The following is an 18,871-nucleotide window of genomic DNA, read 5'->3' as shown; positions in this document are numbered from 1 at the left end:
GCTCTTGCGGCTGAAGCCAAGCAAAGGATCCGCGAGGCGCATTCGACGACTCGATCGGCAAAGATTGTATATTAGCGCGCGGTGCGGAGCCCGATGCTATACGTTACTTGTGACTATACCACCTGTTCGAAGTGTCACAGAGTTACAGTATGTGGCCGTGGGTGTTTCCAAAATCGTGTGAGAGACATTCACGATTTCCGGTAACTGGTCAAGACCGGTGACCACTCGGCACTCACCACTCGTACTCACCAGACACGACTCTATTCACCGTGAATCACGAATCACGAACGACTCACAGCTGAAATAATTAATACGACTGTATGAACACGGAATGGAATCACGAATCACGAATCACGAGTTACGAATTGCAGACCGCCGAGCGAGGTTTACACTTGCTGGGTGACCATGCCGAATGACGAATGGTGAATCGCATCGTGAATGTGCCACTGTGAGTCTTCAGCCATTCTGTGGTTCTGGGATTCCGACCGATGCATCGGACGTGAAAGGTGAAAGAGGAAAACGGCTGCCGATCTGCTTAGAAGACCAGAAATGCACAGCGAGCTTGGCGCGGCACTCTGACACTGCTGCTGCAGCATTCGTGATTGTCCATGATTCACAAGACACGAGCCTAAAGGATAGGGACGTATTACGTGTTACCTCTGCGTGAGTGTGTGGGTGTGTTGTGTGGTGACCGGTCTGGATCCGACTGTCGGTCAGCTGCCGAAAATCACTTGCAACCCCGCTTTCGTTTATTGAAATTTCATTCGTGATTCGTGATTCGTGATTCGTGATTGACGATTCAGGATTCTGATTGATTTACGAGCTCGTGACTCGCACGTCGCGAGTGGCACATTCGTGATTGTCAGCGTGATACGTGTTACACGTTTGTCGTTGGGCCAAGTCGTGGTTGAGTGTGAAATGGTTTTGGCCGGTGAAATTCGAAATCCAAAATCACAATCTGAAACACGAATCATGGTGACTGTGAACGGCGTGACCCAAATCACGAATCACGAATCGTGAATCGTGAACCCAGTCACGGGAAAGCCACACAAAGAAACACGAAAGAAAACAGATCGGCATATTTACCGACACTCCAATTTCGGGCGAACCGGTCATCTCGGTGCTACAGCGCCTTGTGCCTTGTCTCTTCCTCAACTCCATCCAGGAAAGCTAAGCTAGTCTCGACCGCAGTGAGTTGCAGGCAGACAGTCACACCACAAGCGTAACTTGGTCAGAATCGTCCGTATAATGTCAGAGAGCAAGCGAAAGCGAGCGACAAAAGATTCTAGGAAACTGCAAACAGAGCAAAGTGAATAACATTACGCATGGTCCTTGTTGCAATCACGAATTCGATCGGCATCAGCGGTACGCCTGAGCAGCATCCCACACGCGAGGTGGTCCTCTTGCCGCCTCGGTCGTCTCCACTAACGGCGCCGCCAAAGCGCAAGGAGATTGATTGAAATTGATAGCAGACGAAATCAATTTGCCGTCCGCATCAAACATGCGCGATGCCTCTTCCGCTCCGGTCGCAGGTGGAGTTACGAATCCTTCCGCAGAAGCCACTTCCTCCGTAGCCGCATTCACCACCTCGGCTTGCATCGGCTCAGCGATGCGGCCTCGTGAAGAACTCGTCAATGCCTGCTGACGAGAATCACGCGTGTCTCCGGCAGCACAGAGCGCTGCGGCCATCATGTGTGGAGACGACCTCGAGACAGGTCGAGATGCGGCGTGCGACTGCGGTTGAGACGCTGCTGGCGACGAGCACGACACCCAAAACATGTCTTCGTTGAGCGCTGCTGGCTTGCTCGAGCTCGAGCTCACAATCACCGAAGTGGGTCGGTGCGAACTGCGGTACGGTAGGAGCAGTGCTTGCTCGGCAGCTCCTGGTGGCAGCGTACCAGACGACGCATCAAAATCATCCAGCACTGCGGCGTGGTGCGCCTGCTGCAGTGCTTCCTGAACTGGCATCGAGTAGGCATCCGCAGCCGAAGTGACTCCACGACTGCTACCAGCAGGCTGCACGCCCGTAGGCGTACGAGAAGCGTGCACCGTCGATGTCGCTCCTGCTGCAGCACCTGCCAATGCTGCCGAGTCCAACGCTCTTTCTGCAGCAGCCGAGCTTCTTCTGGGTCGCTGGGGACGTACCACTTCAAATCCACTACTGCCCTGCCTTGTGCCAGATGCTTCCGCTTCCGAAGCGGGAGGCTCAAGGCTGTTGTCTCCTGCCTCACCTACAGTTCCACTCGGCTTGCCAGCTCCCAGTCGCGCGGCCAGACCGGACATGGCGACGCTCATCTTGTTCAAACCTCTCCAGCCGCCGCGAGACCGGAACGCTGCACTGCCATCTGCACCGTTTCCGTTTCCGTAAGCGTCATCGTCATCGTCGTCACTGTCCGTGTCCGTACGCGTATCTCGTCGTTTCCAAAACTTGGGCTTTTGCTTCTTACTAGCAGGCTCGATCGGTTGTCCTTCTTCATCAACCGCCATCATGCCAGCGATCGACTGGCTGGCGCGCAGTTGCGCACCTTGCGAATAACGACGTATGGTGGCATGGCGTGCAGCAGCCTCGGTGCTCGATAGACCCATACCGTCGTTCGAATTCGATGACGGCATCGACGTTCGACGAGCGTCAAAGTACGGCTCAGGATGCACGCTCTGCGACTGAGGCCGCGCACGGCGTTGTGGAGGTAAGGACTGCAACTGCTGTGGCGGAGACATGCGCTCGATGCTGCCACTGCTCATTGCTCTTGGAAGCTGAGCAGGAGGACCATGTGCATGCAACGCCTGATACGGCGCCGTGTCTGTGGCGCGGCCGCCGCCCATGCGGACGAATCCAGACTGGCCGGGTGGCGGGGGCGACTGTCGGCCATTCCACTGATGCAGCTGCGGTGGCGGTGACACGGGTCTACCGCTCGCAATGGTGGGTGGCAGTGCTGCCATAATATAGCCTTCGTCGTGCGGATCGCCTCGCAGATACGTCGAATAAGGACTGTTGCCATCCGCCAACATGTCGGCAGGCGATCTTCGTCCGTGCAACTGCGAGTCTAGGTACGAGACATACGAGGCCTGGCGAGAATGCAGAGGCATACGGTTCATCGACATGGTAGATGGCAGCGAGGTGCTCAACTTTCGCGGTGACGATGGACCCGCAGGAGTATTTTCGCCGGTGGAACCGTCGTTGCCCAGGCTGGTGAGCATGACGCTCTGCGTGTTGGTCGACGCGCGCCGATTGAGCGGCTGGCAAGTCTGCGAAAGACGCTTCTTGTTGCCCTTGTGGCTGAGCTGCAGTTTGCTCTCCTGTTTCTTCTGGATCTTGCGTACCGCACCGCCAAGGCCCGAGAGACGCGACGAGGCACGTTCATCGAACGAGGCACGTCCGCCGAGACGCACCAGGCCTTCTACCATTTTGACCAGCAGGATCAATGCAGCGCAGACATACAAGATACCTTGTATAAGCAGGATGACATACGTCAACCAGCCCTCGACTTGGCGACCAAAGTCCACCAACGGGCTCAGCAGCAGGACAAGCACAGCGGTAAAGATGCGAAGCACGTTGGCGACAAAGCTAACAGGGCCCATCATGGCGCCTTCGCCCCAAGGCAGCCACAGACCGCAAGCGAGCGCAAACATGATCTCAAACACCAGGATGATGATGGCCTGCGCGCTTCCGTTGTCCTGACCCGCACCAATCACTACACCCAAGATCAAAGAGCGGGCAAAGTCGACGGCGCAGAAGAGCTGTGAACCAGGGCTATAATTGTTGTAGACAGGACCAAAGGCCGAGAGCGTACCGATCGAGTCGTAGAGCTTGGCGGTAGGTGCACGGCTGATGCACAAGACTACGTAGACGGGAGCCAAGACCGAGAGAAACGCAAACGCGAGGGCGGCGAGGGCGACCGAGGTGGCCGAGAAGATATCGGCGTTGGCCATCTGGTGGGTGGTGAAGATGGTGATAGGCAAGTGGAAGAGGAAGATGGCGCGCAAAAGGTTGCCGTGCAGCATGAGTAGGTGGAAAGTGTTGTCGCTCGATCCAAACAGCAGACGTTTTCCGGCTCTGCCCACGCCGAGGAAACGGTATCTTCCGCGACGACTGAGCGACGAACGCGGCTGGTCATCGTCGGCGTCGACCATCTCCTTGGTCTCGATGGCTGAAGGCGCATCGGCGACGTCGACGCTGTAGCCGTCTTCGCGATGCTTCTGCAGGCGCAAGACGGTGTCGTGGACCGAGTCGATGATCCAAGCGAGCAGCGAAAGAGCGACGATGGCGGCGACGATCAAGAGCCAAATGCTGAGGCAAGTGCCAAAGAGATCGCGCGTGCGAAGTCCCACGACGTGCGCGTATGCCTGGATGCCAGCACGTGCACCATCGAGATTGATCAAGTGGTTGGGGGTCTGCTCGTTCATGTAGAGGGGCGAAGTGGCGTTGGAGAATTGGGTGCTGATGTCTCCAGATGGCAGAGTTGCGTTGGTCGAGACGAGGTCAAAGTCGGCGTTAAGCTCGGCGGGGCGGATGATGGTGACGTTGCCGGTCAAAGTGGACCAAGCCGCCTGTTTGAAGAAGGGGTAGGAGAACTCGGGCCAGCGCACGGCGATCATGGAGATGGCGGCGACGAATTGGGTGTGAAGGATAATGTCCCAGCATCCGGGAGTTGCAAAGCGGAGGAGGGCGGCGCTGAGAGCGAGCTTCTGGCCCGAGATGGCGGATACAATGGTAGGCGCAATGGTGTCCTTGATGACGTTGGGCTGGCTGCCTTCCCTGGCCTTGTTCTTGAAAGCTCGTGCGTGAGATGTGAGAGCACAAAAGACGCGTGCAAGAGCGATGACGACGAAAAAGCCGATAGCCAAAGCGACGGGGAACCAAAAGATGAGGTGCCAGTACCACTTTTGCTGGTCATAAGGACTGGCGTATACTTCGATGCAAGCAATGTCGAGGGGTGGACTGGAAGTGTCACTGAGGCGAATGCGGGTCCATAGCGTGCCAAGAGTGTACGTGTCGTTGAGTGGGATGCCAAGACCGAGTGAGACCTGGCCGGGGCCGTAGAGACAGCCGGCGGGTTGAACGACGACGCCATTGATGACGGTTGCGTTGGGATCAGGTACAACCGGATAGAGGCTGTCACAGAGGTACGAGTCATTGCGAAAGACGGAAAAAGTGAGAAACTGCGTTTCAACAGAGAGGGTGCTAAGCAGTTGCGGGGTGACGTTGGTGTTGACCGTCCTGCCGACGGCGTCGGTAGCACCGACAGCAACGATGCGGAGCACGCCGGAATCGTAGGAGGTCTGGTCGGCGATATGGTTGTCGCTGGCAAGGACGGGGTCGAACTGGGTATATACGGCCGAGATGTTGATGCGCAAGGTGGGATCGATGTAATTGACCTGGTCGGCTGGGCAGCCGGTGAAGTAGACGTCCTTCATGCGGGAGACGACCTTTCTAGAGAGGTCATCGTATTGAGCAGGGATGGGCTTCTGGAGCAAGAAGGGGACTTGGGGACCGGAGAGCTCAAGTTCGGGGATGGTGGTGCTTGTGACGACAGGGGTGGATCGAGTGGCGCTTGGATCCGCGTCTGGCGGGATGGCAGTTCTGGTGGGTTTGTTGAGCGAAGCAGAGCCTGTAGTGCGAGTAATGACTTCGGTGACGGTCTGTGCTGAGGTGGAAGTAATGAGGCAGGCTAGAAGGAGCAGTGATAGTGGCAGCAGCAGCTGCAGCAGCTGCCGCCGCCGCCGCCGAAGTGAGCATGATTGCAAAGGCATACGGAAGCGTGTCGGAGAGGCGCTGCTACTGAGCGTAGCGATGCAAGCCATGGTTTCGAATGCGCCGTCAACGGCTGTGCCGTGCACCAGGAGAGCTGTGTGGACGCGGGTGAGTTGGCGAGCTGGCGAGCAAGACAAAGTACTTGACTCGACTCGTTGATGATGAGGGTCAAAGCATCGAGGACCCAAAGCGCATTGTCACGTCGTACAGGCGTCCGAGAAGCAAAGGCGGATGTAGGATGAACGGCGAGGGTAGAAGCTCGATCGTAGGAAGCAAGCGACGCAGAACAGGCGCGTTTGCGACGTTGACGAGCAAACGTGACGAGAAGGATGGAGGAGTGACAATCACGAATGACGAATGAATCGCCGCCAAAGTCAAGGAAGAAAGCGTTTCGCTTCTGATTTCGCACGCGGCTGCTGCAGTCGCACGAGCTTGACAAATTGACAGGTCTGAGTGAGTTACTCGCTCGCTGGTTTACGCTGGCAAGGCCTGTTTGATCCAACAGAGTCAATGAGAGTGGGAGTGCAACTGAGATTGCGGCCCGAACTCGCCATCACAATCTGAATTCACGATTCGTGATTCGTGATTTGGGAATCACAGAATGAATCATCATGAGTTTATGCCGTTTGCTGCTCAAGAGTCACGATTCATGGACGAGTTACGAGTCGGCTGTGCTACTCGTGACTTTACCAAGTTACAGTGCTCACAACCGTATGCACTGCAACGGGCCGTGCATGCATTCGTGAATCACTCACATCTCTCTGTGGATTGTTCATCTTTTTCTTTTTTTTCCGCGCGATTCACAATTTTGGCACGTCGGTGTCTCGATCGGAGCATGCAAATTTCCGTGGTTCGAAAAAACCCTCCACGCCTCTTACGAGTCGACTGGCAATCGTGCGTGGATCGTGAATCGGAATCGCAATCTAATCCGTCATAGTTAACCCTTTCATCGTCACCTTCCATCACGCGCGCAAAAGACTTGCCGTAAAACCTCTTTTGTTTGCTTTCCTTTTTATTTATTTTTATTTTCGATTTTGATTTTGACAGTCCAAGTGGGGGTGTGGTGCGTGGTGCGTGGTGCGTGGTGCGAGGTGCGTGCGATCTTGCAAGTCAGCGGCCAGAACTTGGAAGCGCCCCAAATCGGGAATGGGCGTAGCAACAGGGCGCAACAACCATGGACGCACTGATCTTGGCATCCAGAGTCTAGCCTAGCCTAGACTGGCCCACCGATCTCTCTGCTCTCCGCCCCGATCTGTGTCCTGGTTGAGGACCGATCGGCAAGACATGTCGATCCCGCGATAACGTTGCTCTGAGCGATTCCGGTTGGTTATCTTCCCGAAGCAATGTTCTGAACAGAGCAGAGCAGCGGCGCTCCTCGCTCCTTGCTCATCCGTTACACAGCCAAGACTCCAAGCGAGCGTGCTAACTTAAATGCATTCGCGATTCACGATTGGGATTCGGCGAAATCGCCTTGGCCTCTCCACTAGCCTCGTTCCTAACGGTGCCTGCCTGAAACATCGCTCACCCTTCCGCCGCGACTCCGACGTTTCAAGCCGGGCTTCCATCGCAAACGTCAATCATGCGTGTTCAACGCATACAGTGCTGTCCGACTTTTATCCGTGTGCATACACCAACTCATCTCGCTTCGTACAGACCAAGTCACGGCAGTCAAGTGGAAAGATTCACACAAGCAGCGCCGATGCTGGGTTGCTCTCAATATCCATGCAAGCATGACATGGCTACAGACGACACTTGAACCATCCATGATAATAACCGATCGCTCCTTATCACCAAATCAAAGGCAGCCCAGTGCCCACTTTGCTCCTATACACCTCGTACTCCTGCCCAAAGAACTCGACCAAGCTCTTCTCCTCGGCTTTGATCCTCCTACTGAAAAACAGCCAGAGCGTCGCCACAAACCCGATCATAGTCAGCTTGTTACCCAACATGAGCTGTGTGCCCACAGCCCAGTAGCTGAACCCCACGTAACTCGGGTGCCTCGTCCATGCATAAACGCCCGTGGTAACCAGCTCATGATCCGTGCGCTTCTGAAACGCAAGAATGTGACTGAAATTGTTGTGCGCGTGAATCATGGCCAAGCTTCTCATCGTCTGGCCAAACACGATCAAGACGATCCCTGCCAAAGTAAACAGCGAAGGTACTTTCCACGCTGGGTAGAGGTGGGCGGTGAGCGAGAATTCGAGCAGGGAGACGACATGTGCCACGTGGTAATGGATACCGTTGTTAAGTAGGAAGCTGTCCGAGAAGAGCCGTGTAGGATTGTACGATGCGGTCACGCTGAATTCGAGCACGTGGAAAATGACCCAGCTGAACAGGTAGATGTGCAGCTGCGGCCATGCCCACCACGGTGTTTCCGTCCAGGATGAAGCCAGAGATGCCCCTGTGAGCGTATCTCTGAGAAAACAAAGCGTTCGTGGAAGTACCAGTCCGAAAATGATGCCGAGTGGGAAGGCGGTATTGACGACTTGAAGCGCAGCGGGTGCATACGCGGCTGGGATCACGTACTGGATCGTGTACTTGTCCGACAGCCACTCAAGCCAGCTTGGAGCGTGTGGCGATAGCTGCGCTTGCTTTCCACGCTTTCCGCTCGATTCTGCGCCCGCCGCCACCTTCGATGACGTAGTACGAGCATGGTGAGTGTCGATACTCGAGGCGGGCGAAGATGTCGCCGTTGGATCTGTCATAGCGTCGTAACCTGCTTGCGATCGGTGCGCAACAAACGAGTCGCTGTCTTGCTTGTGATCTGTCATCGTATCAAGCAGAGTAGCCGAGGTGGGAGCGTAAAAGTGAATCAAGCACTCCTTAAGTAATCGCACTCATTCGTGTCCTTCGATGCGAACCAAAACTTACCAACGCCTGCGCCGCTCACCGTCTGTTCAGGTTTCGATCCACTGACATCGCACGACGCCTGTTTGATCGAGAAGGGCGCCGATCCGAGAAGAAAGGGTACCAAGCTGGACTACACCGGTTGGTTCCCTTTGTGGTGTTGCGAAATCGTTGGCCGTGTGGGAAATTCTCTCCAAGACGTTCCATACGACTGTCCAAGAAGAACAAAGGGCCCTCGATCGTATTCCACATATATACATGATTTCGCAATTCGTCCGTCGTCGAGATCGGCCCGATTCTATAAGCTGATTTGCCAAATCAACTTTTACGATTTTCACGATCTGATCAATTCACGCGACGATTTTCGAATTTCAGGGTCCAGAACCAAGAATATTTGGCTTTACTCACGACTTATCACGAGTCGGAGCCTGGTTCGCACGCGGATGCGCGTCTGGCAGCGTGACTCACGACTGAAGCTTGCACGGTGCGGCGGCGTTTCTGGCAGCGTCCCACGTCGATGCGACTACCAGCGAGACCTCGGAAGTCGGATGCTGCGCGGACCACTCCACTGCAAACTCGAGTTGCCAACTTTGGAGCTTCTGCCGTTCTTCGCAACTCGATACATTACATGTCACCCTTGCAGCCACCGCAGCGTGCTCTTGTCACGTCGACTGGATCATCATCACACTCTGCGTCTTCTACGCATCATCCACGTTAAGAGCTATACGCATTGCATTGTCGCATTCTTCCCAATTACCAGCATTCCTTGCAGCGCTCATCGATCTGGCACATTGGATTTGTTTCGCCATCTGCTTTGATCCCGCCTCGCAACTCACTCGATTGTAGAATCTGGCACATCTGCTGTTTGCATCGATAGCGTGGTTTCATGGCCACCACTGCGCACATCTGTTGACGATGGACCTGCTAACACAGCTCGACAACGATATCGATCTGCTGCTCAAGATCATGTCATCATCCATCGCATACATCTCACGCAAGGCAAAGCATGCGCCTCTGCCCGACTCCACTATCCCGCTCACGGTGCTCGGTAAAACTGAGGCGGTGTCCGCCGTCGAACTGGATGCGTCCATCTCGGAACTCGTCGCTGACCTGGTCGACAAGGCGGATTCGATCCGTGAGATCATCGAGCATCTCCCCACAGAGGCGAGTTTGGGCGGCGATACCGAGTTGCAGCATCAACTCATGGCCATGCAGTCCGAGCTGCAGACCGTCAACAAATCGTACATGCAGCTAAGCACACAAGTGGACAGCTTGAGCGCAGAGGTACGCGAGCTACTCGGCTTGCTCACCCAATCCCACAGTGACGCAAGGCGGTGGTTGGTTGACCAGCTCGACGCCCAGTGTACTCCCGCACCCATATCGATCTCAGCCACAGACGCTTAGCACAGCCACGCGCAACGTCGTATCAGCACATTTGTATTTCTACTCGTCGTCGAGCAATCTCGCGTATTCTCGCAAGTCCGTGTCACCTCTCACTGTCGCCAATGAGCCATCCGACTCCGCGACTGAACGAAAATGCAGATTTCGCGGCGGCTTGTCCGGTCTGCGCGGTCTGCGCGTGTGATTGTTGATCACTCTTCCAGCCCAAAAAGTCCCTGGCAGCACGCGCCGCCCTGACGGCTCTCTCGGCTGGATCCACGTACGCGCTCGCGCTGCGCGCTCCAGATGCACCGGAGACGTTGTCGAAATCGAACAAGCTGGCAGTCCTGTGGTCTAGGCGACTGTCGTGTTTTTCGGGAGCGGATGCGGATGTTTTTGATACTGGGTTGTTGCTTGTGCTGCGGTCGGTGGAGAAGTACGAGCCCAGGCTGAGCGGCAGGTAGTTGGCCGCCGTCCCGACGAGCCCTGCGCCGACACTCGCTGCTGTATGTGCGCTCAACATGCGCTTGCCGCCAACGCCGGCACCTGCACTCAGCCATCCGATCGCGCCGGCGCCGGCTGTCGTGCTTGTACTAGCAAACACCTTTCCGTTGGCGAGCTCATCCCTCAACTGCCCATCCAACGCGCACCACTGATGCAACATGCGATTCAGCTGCGTTGCTGGACACACAGTCATCGCATGTGCGAGCATCGCTATACGCGCCGGTGTATCCTGCCACGCCGAATGCTTCGACAGCTGAAACGCCGTCTTCCATCCGATCTCGTCGATCTCGTCGCTCTCGTCTGCTCGGCGGGGCTTGCGCGTCGAAGCGCAACACGTGTGCAAAAGTCGCGAACAGAATTCTGCCGCACACTCAAAGTCGTCGGCGGCACTCGCCGCTTCGCACAGCATGGCGAGCGTGCGCACCTCGACCAACTCTTGCTGTCTAGTCGACTGCATGTCCAGTGCACATACGCGCTTCGCCAAATCTAGCACCAGCTCCGCTGATCGATGCGCATCGCCCTGTGTCGTCAGCAGTCGACCCACAAGCGAGAGCTTGTCGTGCGTCTCGCGCATTTCCCTGGCTGACATCGGCTCGCCCGGATGCAGAACCGATTTGATGTGGAACGTCGACAGTCGGCAAGCCGCCTCGATGAAGTGCTTCTGGCTCACTGCGCGTGCACATGTCGCAGGGAGCGCAGAAAGGATTTCAAGCGAAACGCGCACGTCTTTGCTCCGCATCGAAGCAATTGCAGCTTGATCAAACAACGAGATGGATACATCCAGCACGAGCTCTTCCAGCTGCGACGCAGAGAGCGTGCATGAAGAGTCGGCGAGCGATCGAAACAGTTCCACATCGCCTGTGCGCATCACCGTCGAGAGCAGGCGGTGCACTGCTTCTTGCTTAGAGATGAGCGAGAATGGTGCAGAAGCGCCGATCAGATCGAGGCAGCTGTGAAACATGCCGTCCCACGCAGCTCGAAAACGTAGCATGGCCGCATCCAAGGATCGGTCCGCTCGACCACCAAGCGAGGCTGGCGCTGGATGAGCCGCATTGAACGATGACACGATCGCGTCCAATGCCTCCCTCTGCCGCTGTGCAGCTACTTTTACCGATCCAGAATGCGATCCACCATACGCTGCAAGCCAGCACATATCCAGTGCCGGCTTGCTCGTCTGAGCCTGCACAACGCTTGCAATCGATGCCAGCCAGCTCAGATGCAGCTGCGCATCCACCAGCGTTGGCTCTTGCGATGCGCCGTCTAAGAGAGCCAACAACTGACAAGCCGGCACCACACACTGCTGTTCCAGGTCCAGAGAACGACGCAATGTATCGCCGAGCCTCGAACCAGAGATTTCGGCTTGGCTGCTAACGCGTGCGTGCTTGAGCTGCGAAAGGCAAGCTTCGGCCTGCTTCAGCAGAGCTGCAGGCGTGTCGAGGTTCAAGCTGAAGTTTCCGACTGCAGGCCTCGCGTACAGGACCGAGGCAATGAGTGGCACAGTCCGCGCATTGCCACTTGCGGATGTCTGAGAAACAACGTCGAAGCTGAAAGCTCGGATCAATGCACTATCTTTGGTGTCCACCAGCTGGGTTAAGCGGCTGGCCACCGTGGCAGCATCGTGCGTGGAAACCAATTCTCGAGCCAGCTGCTTGCGAGCAGCACTGTCTGTGCTGACGGCAGACACTTTTATTGCCATGTCATGGATCGAAGAGAGATGGAATCGTTGCATTATGGCGGAGAAAATGTCGGGGTCGGCGTAGCTCTGGTCCGGACGAGTGCCGGCAGATGCTGTGTGGTCAAGCTGAGCGATTGCCTGCTGTGCATCTTGACCGTGCATTTCGTTGGCTAGCACGGACACCAGGGCGTTTGCCTGTGCTGTCGAACCGATCTGTCGCAGACCTTGCAGAATGTCACTATAAAACTCGACCAGGTCGCCCAAAGTGAGCTGGTGCGCGGGATGTGCTGACTGCCAGATACTCGATTCGTGGCCGTCCTTCCATGCAAGCAACAGACCGGAAGCAGCGAGCAAACGATAGGTTTGCATGTATCCAGTGCCTGCTGTGAGCAACTGCGCTACAAGCGCCAGTCGTACATGAGCAGACTCGTCTACAAGCCAGCTGTAGCTCTTTAGCAACGGGCTGACAATGTCGGCACCCTGTGCAAGTGAAGCCAGGCACAGCAGCACTGTGCTAGGCGCTTCTCGCAAAACCAGCGCCAACGGCAGTGCTGGCAGCGACAGCATCGGCTCAAGTCCACGCACATGCCGGTACAGCGATAGACGCTTCGACAGCCGTTCGAATTGCTCGGCGTCTTGTCTCACTGTCTCGATTTGCGAGGTATCCCGATGCCGCTCGTTCTCCAAGCTGTTCAGATACGGTGTTGCGACCGAATGTAGGGCAAGCTGAAGCAGTTGCTGTCCGAGCTGTTCGACGTGCGACACTTGCTCGTTATTTTGTAGCCCGTCGTTGCATTCGGGAAAGAGCACAGCATTGATCGCCATGTGGAACGCGGCGAGGAGCCATTCTCGATTCTTGATGGTACGGCAGAGCGTCTGTGCGTGCTGCGAGATTTCTTCGACCAGCTGTTCGCGTGACGGTGTAGCGAACGACATCGAAGAGTTGGACGAGTGCCATGCATCGATGAGCTCGATCCATCGACGCTGATCCTGCCGGACTTGATGCGTCCTCTTCGGTTTACGTGGTTTGGGAGCGCCACTGGCACTCGGGCCTGGCATGGTGGTCATGATATCTCGACGTTGCTGGGCAACGCTTGTAGCTAGTCCCAAAGAAGCCAGCTCGTCTGACTATGAGCGTGTAGGAGTCGATAGATAGATATGACAAAGCAGGAGATCGGGAACCAGAGTCGCAAGTTGTGAGTGGAGCAAGAGACCTCATTTCTGGAACACCATAACAATCACGAATCCACGACTCGTGACTGATGATTCATGCATACGTGATTGTTCCGATTCCCGAATTTTCCTGGTCGCGCCGCACAGACAACTCGTGACTCTCTCGTGACAAATCGTGAATGACTGATCCCAATCGTACCCGCACATCTGACACTCGGCGCAGCCTACCGTGTACGCAGTAGCAGCAGAGCAAACATGCCCATGTCATCAAGTCGGACAAAGCTTCAAGATTGGTACAGGTAGCTATCAGTAACAAGAACCGAGTCGCAAAAACATAAAAGTACAGTGTGCTGAGATAACAAAAGAAAAACACGTATCAGAGGGAAAAGAGCAATGGTGAATGCTTCAGCCCGAAGCGCTCGAGATGGACTGGAGGAAAGTAATGATCGAATTATCGTCATACGTATCCCAGTGCATAGGGTATGCTGGCGGCACTAGACTTTCTGAGAGGTACTGTAGCGTCTGGTTGTTCATGGCAGCTGTCTGGTGATGTGATAGACGACGGAGTTGCGCGTGGCCTTGGCCGCCGTGGCTGTGACTCTGCGCGTGTCCGTTGCTGAAGATCGAAGAAGCGTCGCCGCCGTTGGCACCGCCATCGCCGAAACGACCCTGAGGCGACGACGCGGAAAGCAGCGATGGCGAGCCAAAAGTCTGGCTCGACGTGCTGTGACAAATGCCATGCTGTGAGCCATTGCTGTTGCTGTTGCCGTTGCCGTTGCCGTTACTGCTGCTGTGCAGTCCGCCGTACTTGGACCTGGGCAGTCCACCCCAATCGGCACCGTTCGGAGACGCACCCTGCATATGCGGCGATCGGAACGGAGGGCCGAAACTAGACGGCGCGGCACCAAAGACAGTGTTGGATACCTGAGAAAAGGGGTTCAAGCCCATGGCCCACTTTGCATCCTCGGAAATGACGAGATCCTCGGCATTGATCGGAGAGTTTTCATTGATCGAGATGGTCGATGGCAGCTTCTTACAGCAGAAGCGCAAGAAACGCGCCAGGTAGGAACCCTGCTCGAGATGATTCTCCAACGAAGGCGAGGTAGCATCGGCAGCCTGACGTATGGCCAGGCAAGCATGCATTGCAAGCTCATGCGGCATGGCGCGCCAATTGTCGCAGATCCACACGGCTGCGACCGCAAGGTTGAGGATCACAATGTCGTGCACGTATCGATAGTAGCCTGCCTGGCCATAGACGCCATTGAGCAGCTCAAAAAGCTGCACCGACAGCTCGGAACACTTGCGAAATGCGGCTTGGCGATCTTGGGCAAACGCAGGTCCAGACAGCAGAGGCGAGCTGTAGATCGAATACAACGCGCGATGATAGTTGAAAAGCGTGTTGGTGTCGTGAAAAATGAGACATGGACGTCCCGAGTGCTGGCAAGGGATCTCGCTTGCCGGTGGGTTCATCCAAACTGAACTAGAACACGTCTGTGCGGTGATGCCCATCTTGATGAGCCTTGCGTTGCGTAGACATGTGGCGCGGCTGATCTGCGTCGGGTTGGGACTTCGAGCGTTGGACTGCTTGAGCGATGTGATGAGGTCGCGTTTGATGTTGGCGTTTTCGCGCGAAGCGGCGAGACGGACGTCAATGTCCTGCACCATGTCGCCGAGCGAGTCGATCCACTCGCGAGGGTCGGGAAGCAGGCTGGGATCGATGGCTGGCGGCAAGTGGCGCTGGTCGCGGTAGCCATCTTCAAAGCAGGAGAGCTGCATGAGGGTGCGTTGCGACTGGATAAAGGACCTCGAGAGACCGGCCTTGGAACGCTTCTGAGGACCGAAAAGCTCGTGCAAGCCAAGCTCAAAGGCTTGCGTGATGGCGAGTCGGACTTTGCGCCAACTGCTGCCATCCTTTGGGTGCTTCCACATGGCGAGAATGGAGAGCGACTGGATGATCTCGAGCTGAGGAGGGATGTCGTCAGCTGCGATACGGGAGAGGGCGGGTTTGAGAAGCTCGAGGGCGTCAAGGTATCGCTCAACCTTGACGAATTTAGACGAAACGGTGCAAATGGCGGCTAGCAAGATGCGATAGTCGGGATTGGTCTTGAGCGCCTTGAGCGTGTAAATCTGACAGTCGAGAAGTGCAATGATTGGGTTGAGATGCTCATAGTAGAAGCGTACCAGTTCGGCCACCTCGTCCTCGTCAAAGAGGCCGGCGGTGATGACCGACTCGATGAGTGGACGCCTGGCAGCTGCAGTGGCGAGTTTGACGGCAGGCTCCTCTTGGATGTGTGAATGGAAGGTGGAAGAGAGAAGCGCTTTGGACGCTGTGCTCTCGGACGAGGTGGTGTCGAGCAGGCTCTGCACCGAAAAGGGGTTGACAGAAGTTGAGGAAGAGCCATCCAATTCTCCGTTGGGGGCTGGGCTGGCGGAATCGCGCAAGTGACTCTTGGAGCTGGTGCGCTTGAGCGGCGTGGTGGAGGAAGACGACTTTGGAAGTTGAGCTTCGAGTTTGACGCCTCGATGATGGGATGGAACGACGCAGTCGATGCTGAGGCGAATGCATCTTGTACAGTTGATTGAGTCGTCCGGAAAGATGCAGCGAGACTTGATCTTGCGACACCCCGAGCAGGCGCGCCTTTCAGCAAAGGGCGTGAACTGCTCCTTTGGGATGACGTCGCACTTTGCAGGAGGCATTGTTACACTGAAGTGGGAATTGTACAGGGAAAGTCTGAGCAGTCGCAACTGGTAGAGGCAATCGCCTACAGGGGCCGCTCGTTAAAGCATAGATTGACAATCGATGAGCGCAGTACGGTGTTGAGAAGAGGAGGGATGAAAGAGCAAGGTCGAAGATGGGTTGCGCCAGACAGTGCCCTCGCCTGCAATTGCCTCGTCAGAGTTGAGGATGATGCGGATTGGGCGATGGTATGTCGACCTCGAATCACGGTGGTAGAAGTCAAAGGTGGTGCAGTAGCAAGTGTGACGCTCGATCGGGCGGGTGGAATTGTGCCTCGCTTTGAAGCATGAATGCAATGGCGGAAAGAGAAAGGCGATGTGAGGCGTACAGAGTGCGGGCGAGCTAGCAAGGAAAGGCGATTCGAGAGGTGCTCTGGCGGATCGAAGCGGGTAGCAGAAAGAAATGCAGGATCGAGAGTCACAAGTAAAGGTTCGAGATGCTTCTGAAACAGAGGTACGATTACCAGGATGGTGATAAGCTAGGCGACTGCCACGATTTCTAGCGTCGCGGCAAGAACGTGGTGGCGAGAGTGCTCGCAGTTGATGTTGGTGGAGGACGACAACGCTGGACAGCAAGAGGTGAAGACGCCAAGGGTCGGTGGAGCACACGGTAGCACGTTGCGCAAGTCGCACAAGCAGGCTATGCAAAGCGAAGCTAACACGTAAGTTAACCGACGTCGAGCCGACCGTGATAGAGACAAAAACGGAGCCGACGTTTCCGACGTGGCTCAGCAAAGCCATACGATGTGTAGAAAAAGCCGACAGAGCCAACACTCGTCACTCACAGTCTCGGACTCACCGACTGAATCGTGAATCACTCACGACTGTGAACGTGGAGTAACTCGACTCAAGAGTCGTTAGTGCAAGTCGCAAGTCGCAGTGGTGAGTTGGCAATCGTGAATCTTGAATATCCTGCGTGCTGGGAATCACGAATTCAGGGCGGATCTGGCCCTCCATTCGCGAGCAGGCAACCGAACAACGGCAGCCAGCCGTGAGCTGCAGTCATTGAGTCGTGAGTCGTGAGTCGTGACTGTCAGGCAAAGGGTCGCTAGGCAAGCAAGCCTGATGAATTCACGATTCACAATTCGTGATTTCCTCGGTGAAAGCGCATCGGCAGCGGAAGCCAAATTTATTCACAATGTGATTCATTCACGAATCACGAATATTTTACAATCAGAACCCTAAGTTATTTTCTCGTGGCTGCAATTCATTATCGGAGCTTCCAGAGAACAGCCGATCGTAGCCAGAGGCAGCTCTTGTTCCAAGCAGCACAAACATGAGTCTCCCTCACACACAGATCAAGAGGTTGTCAAACAACAAACTTGCTCAGTGCTCATCACAAAGAGGATCGGGACGGTGTGTGGCTGCGTAGTCATGTTGGCTTTAGCAGAAACGAGACGGCGTGAATCGTGAATTGAAGACGTTGCACACAGTTGAATCTCATTCACGATTCGTGCGTGATTCGTGATTCATGGTCTCGAAACGCGTGAATTCTTCCCACGAGGCAAGCCTACGTCACAAGTCAAGAGTAAGTTATCAGGCAACTTTAACTATGAACGGCAGTTGTCCATCGCGCGTGGATGCAAGTCAAGAGTCGCCCCTCGTAAACTTCAGCACGATCTGATTCCAAAGACGGTGGATTGACTTGGCCTAGCATCGGATGCCGTTGAGGAAACTATTGAGGATCTGCACCGACGCTACTCTGTAGCTTTTCACGCTAGCCAACGTGTGTTGGTCGCGCTTGACTTGATTCTCTTCCAGACAAGCTGCTCGTCCCAGCAAAGCTTTCATACTCGTTCAACATGAAATGAGCAACAAAAGCAATGAAAGGCAATGAGGCTGACTTGCTCAAGCTTTAACTCGGCTCCTACATAGATACGACCGTGCGCTGTCATCTAGGTTATCACGAATCAACACTGCTTTGTGTCCTTGCACCAACTATACCAATGATGTATCATCGCTTGACCCGCTTGCGTTGCGTTTGCAAGAAAGGACAAAAGCGTTTCGCCTCACTCTGACAGGTCACAGAGCGCGTGCAAAACAGCGGCGGACGATCCAACCTGATCCATCATTTCTGTTGTGACAAACCGAAGAGAAAGAAGCCAACTGACCCTGCACTCGCCAAACTCGTGACTACGAATCGTGGATGTTTCGCCTAACGTTAAACACAAACAAGCCGAACCTTTCATGTTTGCGACACAATCACAACAGCACAGAGCGTGCATCCACGATCCAATGTGAATCACGCATGTTCGGATGTACCGCACCTGTGTTTTCCGAAAGCCATGATTCACACCCGCTCGATCCACTTTGTCTGTGAGCACGCCTTGACTCGTAGCTCACGATTGCCCTGTAGTTTGCGCGCTCACAAACCACAAATTGTCACCAAACTAACCCCAGTTTCGCGCCATCTAGTTTCGCCAACGCTGCGGATCAGAGTTATACTTTCAACCTAAATTTGTGCTGCACGGTTTCAGTCAGTTTTGCCGAGACGTTCAGAACTCGCGAACAACCAAATGCAAGATTGACAACGCTGTCCCCTCCGAGAGGGCCAAACAGAGACTCTTGCCCGATCGTTGATTGTGGATCGTGAATCGTGAATCGTGAATCGTGCGGACAGCTGCTCGACTATTGATCCTCCTCGCCCGTCCATCAAGTGATCCACCAGTGATTACACACATTCAGGCACCGGGCCGGATGCAACCTCGTGGCTAGGCGAGCGCTCTCAACCAGAATGCTCGCTGCGCCTTCTCGTGCTGCTGCATTCCGAAAACATCACTTCCCACAAAAGACACACAACACCA

The 18,871-nt window shown here is 55.3% G+C and overlaps 5 protein-coding genes across 5 annotated transcripts; 1 reads left to right on the top strand and 4 right to left on the bottom strand.

Annotated features, from left to right (window-relative positions):
* Positions 1–1,359: 1,359 nt before the first annotated feature.
* Positions 1,360–5,802, bottom strand: UMAG_11683 (uncharacterized protein; the record flags this gene model as incomplete). Its single annotated transcript, XM_011389775.1, has 1 exon — positions 1,360–5,802. The coding sequence occupies one exon, from the start codon at positions 5,800–5,802 to the stop codon at positions 1,360–1,362; it is 4,443 nt and encodes a 1,480-aa protein (XP_011388077.1).
* Positions 5,803–7,539: 1,737 nt separating this feature from the next.
* UMAG_11682 (protein-S-isoprenylcysteine carboxyl O-methyltransferase) lies at positions 7,540–8,457 on the bottom strand (the record flags this gene model as incomplete). Its single annotated transcript, XM_011389774.1, has 1 exon — positions 7,540–8,457. One exon carries the CDS (start codon positions 8,455–8,457, stop codon positions 7,540–7,542), a length of 918 nt encoding a protein of 305 aa, XP_011388076.1.
* Positions 8,458–9,514: 1,057 nt separating this feature from the next.
* Positions 9,515–10,003, top strand: UMAG_11681 (uncharacterized protein; the record flags this gene model as incomplete). Its single annotated transcript, XM_011389773.1, has 1 exon — positions 9,515–10,003. One exon carries the CDS (start codon positions 9,515–9,517, stop codon positions 10,001–10,003), a length of 489 nt encoding a protein of 162 aa, XP_011388075.1.
* An 82-nt stretch (positions 10,004–10,085) lies between these two features.
* On the bottom strand, positions 10,086–13,226 carry UMAG_11680 (uncharacterized protein; the record flags this gene model as incomplete). The annotated part of the gene is made up of 1 exon (XM_011389772.1): positions 10,086–13,226. The coding sequence occupies one exon, from the start codon at positions 13,224–13,226 to the stop codon at positions 10,086–10,088; it is 3,141 nt and encodes a 1,046-aa protein (XP_011388074.1).
* A 510-nt stretch (positions 13,227–13,736) lies between these two features.
* UMAG_11679 (uncharacterized protein) lies at positions 13,737–16,028 on the bottom strand (the record flags this gene model as incomplete). The annotated part of the gene is made up of 1 exon (XM_011389771.1): positions 13,737–16,028. The coding sequence occupies one exon, from the start codon at positions 16,026–16,028 to the stop codon at positions 13,737–13,739; it is 2,292 nt and encodes a 763-aa protein (XP_011388073.1).
* Between the last annotated feature and the right edge of the window lie 2,843 nt (positions 16,029–18,871).

This window comes from Mycosarcoma maydis, chromosome 3 (genome assembly GCF_000328475.2).
Source record: "Mycosarcoma maydis chromosome 3, whole genome shotgun sequence".
NCBI lineage: Eukaryota > Fungi > Basidiomycota > Ustilaginomycetes > Ustilaginales > Mycosarcoma > Mycosarcoma maydis.
The sequence above is the reverse complement of the archived record's forward strand: the minus strand, read 5'-3'. Positions and strand labels throughout refer to the sequence as shown.